The 10,387-nt window shown below is 40.5% G+C and overlaps 1 protein-coding gene across 1 annotated transcript in view; it reads right to left on the reverse strand.

Moving 5' to 3' along the window:
• Positions 1-6,069: 6,069 nt before the first annotated feature.
• The window catches only part of HSD17B2 (hydroxysteroid 17-beta dehydrogenase 2), an 11,348-nt gene continuing 7,030 nt past the window's right edge, over positions 6,070-10,387 (reverse strand). Inside the window, exons 4-5 of the mRNA XM_085306470.1 lie at positions 8,144-8,281; positions 6,070-7,026 (exon numbers count right to left, since the gene is read on the reverse strand). Coding sequence (XP_085162596.1) covers positions 6,668-7,026; positions 8,144-8,281 — 497 coding nt within the window. The 3' untranslated portion in view covers positions 6,070-6,667. The remainder of the gene's footprint in view (positions 7,027-8,143; positions 8,282-10,387) is intronic.

Raw genomic sequence — 10,387 nt, forward strand, 5'->3', positions numbered from 1 at the left:
GTGAAGGGATATAAACACTATATTATTGCAGGAACATGCAATTCAAAGGAAAGTATGAAACAGCCAACTCCCCACATAAATTTTTGACAAGATTTTTCATGACAAATCACTTCTGAAAATGCTAAGTTTTTAAGCCTCTTATTCCCTCAATTCATCTATGCCAGGCACGCAACACCATTACACTGCTGTGTATACATTAAAACATACTAATTAGTATCATATTTGTTCTGCTTTCCCCCATTCATCTTTTTAATTGAATTGACCCTTTAGGATTTTCTCTTTCAGGCAGTGAATTGAGTTTGTCTGAGAAATTAAAGGCATTAAGTTGCTGACTGAGATAGGCAGAAGACAGTGATTTCTAACCCCCTTTTTCAGAAAAGGTAAGATTCTCACACGCAGCAGTGGAATAAATAAATCCCCCTCGGGCTGTTCTCAGGCAGATGCACATCATCTTCGTCTTGTTCTCCGTGTCGTACACGCACCAGAGATTTCAGTACTCRGCGGTGGATTGGTGTTGTGGATTGCTGACAGCGAATGCCCGTAGGAAACCTGGGACATGGGGCAATTCCTAGTCACACAGATCACCGTTAGGAAATTACCGTGGCTAAAGGGCAGCAGTCCAGCRCGATTTTCTTTCCCCTAGACAAAAAGCAAAGAAATGAGCACTGCCAGACTTGGCAAGCGTGGGAGGACTAACGTGCGTCGTCCCACCTCCGACACCCCCTCCACGCTCCCAGGACCGCGGCGGTAAGGAAGGGCAGGTTCTCCCATTCGCACGTGGCCCATTACCAGCCCAAGCCAACCAGAAGTCGTTCAAACTTTGAGCACCGCTAAGCTGCCAGGGTGCAGGGCAGCCCCAGTCCTCGCTGCAAACCCTAGCATCAGACCAGGTCACCCTCATCAGTCTTTCGCGGGAAAGGATGGTACAAAATCAAGCAACACAAGTAGGACCTTCAAGTAATTAGTTTTGTAACAGTTCAGGTTTCTAACTAGCACCTTTTAAGGTGAGGTTTTGAAAGAGATGGTGGAGAAGGTGTGGAAAGCAGGGAGGTAGGTTAACATGACCCACAACGTTACATGCCCACAGAGCTGAGCATGTTCAAACCCATTTCCTGAGCATCTTCACGTTTCCTTCCTTCACTGCTTTTGCTGTCTGTCACTTATACTAATCACTGTCATTTTGTTGTCTTTAGATCTTTCCTATCGTTTTTTTCAATCTTGAAACTTGAGCTTCTACGCTATGAGGGAAAGTCCCAATCACAGTTAGGTTGTCAGGATAGGAGGAAACATTACTGGAATATAAATCTCTCGGAAGCAAAACAGTTCAATTAAGGGATCACTTYGAAAGGCTCCATAGGAAGAGCTACGTTCTTTAAATTTTGCGGAGCTCCCTTTTCTGTTTGTTTGTTTTTTCTCTTTTTCTGGCTGGTAGGAAAGGCTGAGTTGGCTCCACTAGAATTTGAGCATCATCCTTTGACCACTGAGCTATCCTTACTTTTCTCATTCATGACAGTTGGCAAGATCAAAATGCTTAGCTCACAGGATTACTTTCCAGCTTGTTCGGTACTCTTTCCAAAGCTAAAGGCAACAAGATAAACAGGCTTATAAACTTGGACTGTTTAATCTATATACTTCAGGCATTAAGCCTGGTTACTGTTTACATCACTGTAATTACTTTCATTCAGGCTGTTAAAGCCAGAATCATCAGCTTAGGTTACGATGACCTATACGCATGTTTAAAACCCATTTATCCTACTAAAGAGATTAAAATTTGTCTCCTCTCGTGAGAAGTCARTGATTCATGACTTACGATTTGGACATGCAGTAAAAGTAAAAGCAGTAACCTCTCTTATGGTCAAAGCCCGCTGCCTCAAGGTTGCCAGAATACATCCATACATGAAAAGCAACAGCTCTAATCTGCAGCATGAATGACAACGCCAGTGAAATGCTGCCTACGCTGGTGCCTGCATATGGGGGAGCACTACATCAGCTGACAGGTTTCAGCAAGAACAGTTACACCTCAAGCTTCTCAGAATCCAACGTGCTGGTTGCTTCCTGTCAGTACTGTTGCTTTCTGTTTACCTGTTCTAACTTTTTTTTAAGAAAAAAAGAAAAAAAAAAATCATGGATTTCTCCATGCGACCTTGCAAGAGCCAAAGTCTTTCATTTGGACACTTTTCCTTTGAAGCCTGCCTGAATTTTATTTCAAAGGACGTTTCTCCAAATGTTCCTAGAAATAAAATGACTCTATAAAGCAGAATATAGTTGGTTGTTGCACCACTTTGAGAATCTGAAATACAGCCACAAAATAGGCTAAGCMAGGTTAAGTTTTGTCCCAGAAAGGATCCCAGAGCCAGCATCCTTTAGGAAAACTACCAAAATCTCGTATTTTTGACCCAAACATGCTGTAAATACAACTGGAGGTCTGAAGGGCTCACCCACACAGATGGGTGCTGAGAAGTCAGATATTGACCCTGCAACTCAAGAGAATGAAAYATGAGCCAGTTTAGTTTTACTTGTGTACCCAGACTAGCTAACTAGAAACAGAAAATAGTCAGTGTGTTTTGATACCACCAAGACCTGGAAGTTCCCTGGAAGCATCCCTCTGAAACAAAGGATACATTTATATGTGTATATATTATTTATTTATATACATATATATATACATATACATATATAAGTGCCACTCCAGTCTGGGAGTGGGGGTTATAGCAATTTTTCTGAAGTGGCTATAAACAGAAACCCACACATAAGTCAGTACTCACTCCTAAAAACTCTCTGCTATCTCTTCTCAGGATTGCAGAGAGTCAAACTGGCAAGACCTGCTGGAGATTTTTCTAATATTCAGGTATTTCTAGTATTAATTCATTCTAACAGTTATAAGTCCACTTCAAAATGCTTCAGTTTAGAACTAACAAAGCTTTTGTAAATTAGAAAAGATGGTTATTCCAACGCCTCCCACCCTTCTTTTTGGCCTCTACACTTAAAAAGAGCACAGTTTTGGGTTTATTGTATTTGTATGTTATAATATATGGATGGCTTTGGCCTGCACAACAAAGTTGTGCATAAAACATTACTAACCCAGCCAGYATAAAATGACCGGAGTATAACCTGGCTGATTCATAACAGCTGTAGTATCTGCTCACTGTCTTACTTTACAGGGCTGGAAAGCAGTCATAGGATTAACCTCGATTCCCACTTGAGTCAATAGCAAACTTGCTCCTCACTTCAGGGACCCAGAGTTCACCTCTATTCTCAAATACCAGACTCATCCAACTCAAAGAATTATGGTTTTCAAATTGAGGGCTTTGAAAGTGAGATTTAAAGCTCCCATAGCCGGCCTCCTTACCACCAGCCGTATTAACAGTCCTGCTTCTTAAAGCTTCTTGAAACGCAGTGATGCCCCTTTGGCAGGTGGCCACCAGCACTTGCCCGTAGTGGTTTTCYCCCTGGCTGTCTAGTTACATAACCACAGAAATGCCCAACATTTTACAGCTCTTCCCCAGTCTTTCAGTGCTGCTGCTTTCTTTTGCCATGCAAAATGAGAAGCACGTGCTAGATGCCGTTGTCATCAGGGGCTCCAGTAAAGATGGCAAGAGGAATCAAGAAAATAAATAAAACCAAATGACTCTATAATTCACCTTTAGACTCRAAGTTACATACCCTAAGGGCAATTATTGAATAAGAACAGATGTCAGCCAGAATAATAAACAAACTAGAAAAGGGTGAGCCCCAGGACAACAATCAGGAATTTGTTTGGGGGGAAAAAAAAAGTGTCCAATATTTAATTTTCAGTTGCAGCTTGCATTTCAGTATGCCAGAGGCTGGATCCAATAGATATGTATAAAATCTACTTTTTAATCATGATATCTGCAATATATCATGAACTACCCRTGTGTGTGCTTGGTTAGTGTGTACCATTAAGTGACATTTTAAAGAGCTGTTGCTAGCCCTTCTTTTAAGCTAAAGACAATTTCTTTAGGTTTCAGGTGCTTTTTTTCACCATGCTGCATTTTTAACTGCCTTTTCTTTTTTTAAAAGAAAAAAGTTGTCTGCAAAAATAGATCTAAACTAGGTGKTTTTTTAATACATCAATTTCCACTGGTAGAACTAAATAAATAGTTCTCTCCCACCCTTAAAATAGCTTTGTAGTARATCAGCCTTTTTAGAAAGGCAAGGACCATAACACATAAATACGGTCCACAAGAGCATAAGCTAGAATCAGTTTTAACATCTAAGTGAGTGCGTTGGCCACAAATATGCACAACTTATTCTGTAGTTCTCCCAGTGTTCAGACTGGAATAGTTTGGATTATTTGCAAGGCAAGCCATCAGCAAAGAAAATTTACCTCTAAATCTACAATCTGTTAAGTGAAGTATAATTTGATAACGTGTTACAACAAAATTATCTATAAAACACAAAATAAGATCCCTGTAGGAATGAAACAATAACAATCTTCAATGCTGCAATTATCTGAGACTTGCTAAAAATATCTTTGYAGTTATTTGAGGAGGCATAAAATGGCTATTTGGGATGCGAGTCTCCCACGGTGGGGAGAGGATCATGCCTTCCACATAGACACCTAGCTTAATACCTCTGCAGTGTGCAAGATGATACTCCTGTTAAGGAACTGAAGGAAAAAAAAAATACATCTTATAACTAAGAACACCTCCATCCATCGCGGAGGTCAAGACACCCCGCTACTCAGTAGTTCCCTARCCCTACAGGCATTCAAACTCAGAGGAGGGCCCTCCGGTGTCCCCGTGAGAGCTCTCCACGCCGGGCTCTCCTGCGGCAGGGACCCTGCGCCTTCCTCCCACGGAAGCAAGGGCAGCCTCAGAATTGAGGGGAAACCACCTCGTTGGGTGTAGTACCGGCTCCCCAACAGGTTAGACCAGGCAAAAAGAGTCAGATCAATCCAGCTTCTAAAAACAATTACGTATTTTTGCTGGCAAATAAAAGAAGTTTCAGGGAAAAGGTAAAGGAAGAAACAGGCAGGGAGACAAATAGCCCCRGACTGCCTAAAGGAATAATGGTTTTGGCCACATTTTCTTGACGGAAAGCAGAAGTCWGTCATACACTTGTGTAAACCCACCAGTAGTTAAGGCACAGCAGCAAAAATCTTAACAAAACGTACAAGACAGAAGGATTTCTACACCAGCACAAGATTTAAAATAGTGGTCCAAAACTGCTGAGCACCCCCTGTGCATTTATAGGAGTCCTGTACTGATAAGAAAGAAACAGAGGATGATGGAAGGAATATTACATAGGCAAATTAAATTATAATTTTGATCAGCTGACTAGCAGAATAAGTAACACATTATGACAGAACATTAGAATTTGTCCAGAAAGGCCAAGAAAAGAAGCTCATCTCTGTTCAAAGCCCAGAATGTAATGACTTTTAACTTYCCAGCATCCAAAAGTAAGTGTATTTTGTTATAGCAAGGCCTAGTGCAGATGRTCAAGCCAGGGAAATCAGATGAACGTGGCATTTTTTCAACACATTAGAATTTTTCAAAACAGGACAGTATGAAGTGTAATGTAAAAAAAAAAAAAGGAGGGGTGGGACTTTGTGAGGGGTTTTGATGTAAGCAGCAGGAAAGCAWGCGGCAGAGAGGCACTCAACACTCCTGTAATAAATTCAGTGGCAAAGGAACGACTGAAAGCATAAAYGTGCAAAATGCATGAGGCAAGAAGTAATGGTAGCTCAGAAGACAGACAGTAGACCTCAATAAAGCAGATATGAAGGCTCAGTGGTCTTAAAAGAACCAAGCATGAACACCCTCAAAGCAGAGGGAAAAACAGGAAGAGTATGAGGAGAAGTCTGATAAATCATAATTCCTCATAGACACAAAACTAAATAAGAAATTGTACAAAAAGTGGAAGCGAGATCCGAGTTTACTAACAATTAGAAATAAAGAAGTACAAGCATATTCAGATAAAATACAGAATGTCCAAGACAGCAGTATCAAAATAGCCCTAGGTATACTTACTATAATTCTTTTAAAGGAGATTGTTTCCTTCTTCATGAAGGTCTCAGCAAAAAAAAAAAAAAAAAAAAATGAGCAAAGACAGATCAAAAAAAATTATGTTGCTTAGTCTAGCAAAGAGGACACATCATAAACATTAGAGCTATACTTCACGAAACCTGGGGGGGAGAAGTGTTAGCAAAGGGTCAATCATTTTTCACGTCCACCAGGGACAGAACAAAAAGAGAAGAATATTAGTCTGAAGTTGCAGGATTTACATTAGACATTCAGAACAATTTTCCAACAGTAAGAGATGACCTCTAATGTTTACAGTGTTCATGTAGTTATGTAGTCTCGATTTTTCTAATTTTAAAAACAGGTTAGACAGACATCAGCATGTTGGTAATTGTGCCTCTTGAAGCAGACAGGAACTAGATAACCTCTCGAGATACCTTACAGAAAAGGCAGGAAAGGAAGGCATCTTGTATTGTTAATCTCCAGACAGGGCTAATTTGGAATAATTTTGTTTTCTGTCATTGTTTATCTACCACTTTTCCCAGACATCACACTTCACAGAGACTTGCCTCAGTCTACAAGGCAGGGTAAATGCAATTTAACAAAGTACAATAAATAGCAGTGTCTTAAAATAGTGTTTTTCTCAGCTATCTCACCACTCAAGATAAACGCTGATGGACACCTCAGAGGTTCTTGTTTCTAGCTTCTGATGTTCTCAGCGCCCTTGGGACAGGCTCGATACTTAGTGACTTACTAATAAAAAAGTCATACAACCAGAGAGGAAAGTAGCAAAAGATGCAGAGAGGCACATAAGCCCCTTTGCCGGGAGTATACAAGCCACGCGGCCTCTTGGCCAGTAAAGCATGCAGAATGTCATTTAGCACGGGGGAGAGGTCAGAGTCACAATACGCAGGCATGCGCAGGAGGTAGCTCTTCAGCTCCAGGAGGTAGTCTTCTCCATAATCTCTCCTCACGCCTGCTGGGAGATTCTCCATTAGGTCCTTTTCTTGTTTATCCCACAGTTCAGACGTGCCTTGTATACCTGCAATAGCAGTCATCACAAGAGAGCAAATGGGTTTGAGGCTGAACTAAAATATTCATCTATAACAAATAGCCAAGAAGGTAATTCTCCATCTCTCATGCCTCAATTTACATAGTTGTCATAAACCCTGTCAATGCAGAAACAAAATATATGCAGGTAGTTACAACTGTTCCTACTGGGGGTAGGAAGGAGGAAGAGAAATCATGAAGCATAGACTATATGAAAARCACACGGTTTATGCACAATTCTGTTACCACTTATAACCAAAAAAGCTTTCTCACAGCTAGCCTTTTCCCCTTGCCATTCTGTCCTTATTCCTTTTGCTGCTATTTCTAGTTAATACTCATTAAGAGAAATACAATTGAAAGGTGCAGCAGCAGATCAGCTTGTAACCCGAAGGGACTTCGGAGAAATGTTTATAGAGGTGGGAGGAGGAGAATTTGGATCAGAAGGCAGCAGAAGCACATGGGAGAGGAAGCGAAGATGAAGCCTTAGAGGTTACGTATAGTAACGTCAACAGCTAGTAAGCATGATGAAAAGTATTACTGCAAATATTTTGATACAGGATACAATTTAATAAAGAGAACTGATACTGAGGAGGGTAGGACTTTATAGACTAGAAGCGAGTCCTGAAGTTCTCATGCAGGAAAAGCAAGCCATAAAACTCAAGTCAAACATAAAACAATGCCTGCTTTTTCAATTYCACAAGGCTGGAGAAGGGGGAAGGTACTGGCTCTATTATGAGGACTAGCTCAGCAATTGATTTTTAAGACAAACTGTGACCCACTGCACAAAAGGTATAACAAGGTTTTCAGTATTCGTCAGTGGGGACATTTCCCTAAGTTTTGCTTCACCTCAAAGCAAAAGGAGCTCTCTACTCTGCCAAGGAAAAAGGATGCACTAGTAAACTAGAGGCAGGCAGCATGGAGAGCTGAAGAGGGTAGTTCTCTTTTTTAAGAAAAAAAAAAAGGAGGTCTTAATTTCAGTAATGAAAGTGAAGGAAGAGGGGGAAAAAAAGTATGACTGCTGAGGATTATTCCTAGCTCCGTTTGAAGATGCTGGACTACAAGAAAGATGCAAGGAAGAAACAGAACCATCTAAAACGTCAAATACCAACCTGTTCTGAAGCCTGATGGATGAATTGCAGCAACTTTAATTCCCCATTTAGAAAGCTCTTGCCTCATTACTCCAGAAAACATGGACAGAGCTGCTTTTGATGCACCGTACGCAGCATACTTCGGTAGTGGAATGCCTCCTGCAGGAGCAATATAAACATGATAAAGCTCAACTCCAGCTCTTCCCAGCTTTTACTTCAGTGATTTAGAAGGATGATTATACTGAAACCAAAATTATGCAGCTCTCGCTGAGGTTAAAGACAAGTCAGTGAAGGAATCATTTCTTCCTGGAAGTAACAAAAAGAGTACTCTAAATTAGCAGCTGGTTATCACAATTATGTTCAGTAACACCTGATAAGATACCTTGTAATGCCAAAAGAATAAACTGTATTGCATTTGAGAGTAAAAACTGCTGAGAGTTGCAATGACGGTTGGTTTTAGAAACACAGATAATGTTTTAGTTCAAATAAATAGTGAAGTGATAGTTTAATACTGCTGGGCTTTTTGTCACTGCAACAGACTTCAAGCTCTCAAATAAAGCATAGTTCCAAAAGGATACATAATCTCAGATCTAGCTTCACAAAGCCTATTGGTGTTCAGTTTTTCCAGCTAAAATCAGAAAGACCAGAGGTAACAGGACAAGTGTGAGGAAGACCTTTGTAGACAAACCAAAGTTTGTCTAGCTGGAATCATGCCACTGGTGTGCTAGGAATTCCGCACATCCAACTCAGAAGCAGAACCTCTATGGAGAGTTATATCCCCTCCTCTTTGATCTCAGCGGCATTTGTTCAGATGGAAAAGAAAAAAAACAGTATGCATTTTAGTTGAATTTAAATTAAATCCACATGTTTAAAAAACAAAACTTTCCAGAAAAAGAATAAATATTTTCCAGGTATGGAGATTTACTTAGCCTGTTCTTAAAGCTGAAAAACTCATCACTGTTTCAATCTCAGAAAAAAAAAATGTTTTAGGTTGAGCAGCTTTTAGTTTGTTCAGTCTCCTTTTAGAAACACAGCCCGTTTTGTCACTGCACAGAAGACTGCTGCCCAGTCCAGGGGGCCTTGCAGGTGTCCCAGGCCAGGGCTCGCACAGTGAGAAGGAGGGATCARACCACCTAAGTCTTCCCCTCCCCAGGGCACCTCGTTTCTCCTCCAGCCTGCAGCAGTGGTTGGGCTGACACATCCTCTGATATAGCCTCCAATGGGACAGTATTACACATTTGTCTCAATACATTTTTAATCTTTTAAAAGAAAATACTTCGATAATGGCAATCTTTCAGGTAGGCCACTGGTGCTGTTTATTCGCTTTTGTACTGCAACGACCAAGATGTATCAGGAGCTTCACGTACAGAATCAGGCCAATTGCACTTTTCTGCTATATGCATATGAATAAGTTTGAATTTCAATTGGTTTGAACCAATTGAATCACATATTCTTCCCCTCTGAGGTCAGGCTAATCTCAAATTCAGTTAAATTAGCTGTACACAGGCAGGAATAGACTTGGCATAATGAGGCATCACCAACTTTTTTGCTAATGTTTTACCGAAGGACCCTCAGACCCCGCGTTAAGAGGAAGCTATCTACCAGTACCGGCCTGTGTGTAAGAACATCCATGTGAACAGTTATAGTTTAAGCAGGGTCATTTTTGATTCCAGTAATGCCAAATTATTCAGGTTAGGGAATCTCTCCATTTATCCCTCCAAGGCAGCTTCRGTATTCATGCTAAGAATGTAAACATCTGCCCAAACACACCTGAACAGACAGATTTCATTAAAACGTTGGCACTGAACCATAAACATAGGTGTGCAGATACAAAACATATTTTTAATAAAAGGAAAAAACCTAAAAACAAAAGATAACATCAAAGCGAGACGGATGCCATATCCTCAAGGTAAGCCATGAACAGAAGGTGATGCCTGCACAAGTCCCCTAGGCAGCACAACAGGATTYGGGTGGGTACAAACATGCCAAAATGAGAATCCAAGCAGACAAGGCAGACAACAATTTTTAAAAGCAGACCATATGACAAATCCTTAAGATTTATCAGATAATTCCTTAAGATAAATCATAGAACCAAAATACCTTCGAGTATCATGACATCCTACCTCTAACAGGTCTCATTTTCAAATGAGTTTTCTTGCTCCTCAGCTGCTGGCTATTATTATGATGATCATTATTGCTTCTGTTTCTATATCTTAGCATTTCATATGTGCTCCTAGAATAGAAGGTTATGTCCTAAAGGCACTG

This window comes from Rhea americana, unplaced genomic scaffold, assembly GCF_003343005.1.
Source record: "Rhea americana isolate MKP2758 unplaced genomic scaffold, rheAme1 scaffold_24, whole genome shotgun sequence".
In the NCBI taxonomy this organism is placed as follows: Eukaryota; Metazoa; Chordata; class Aves; order Rheiformes; family Rheidae; genus Rhea; species Rhea americana.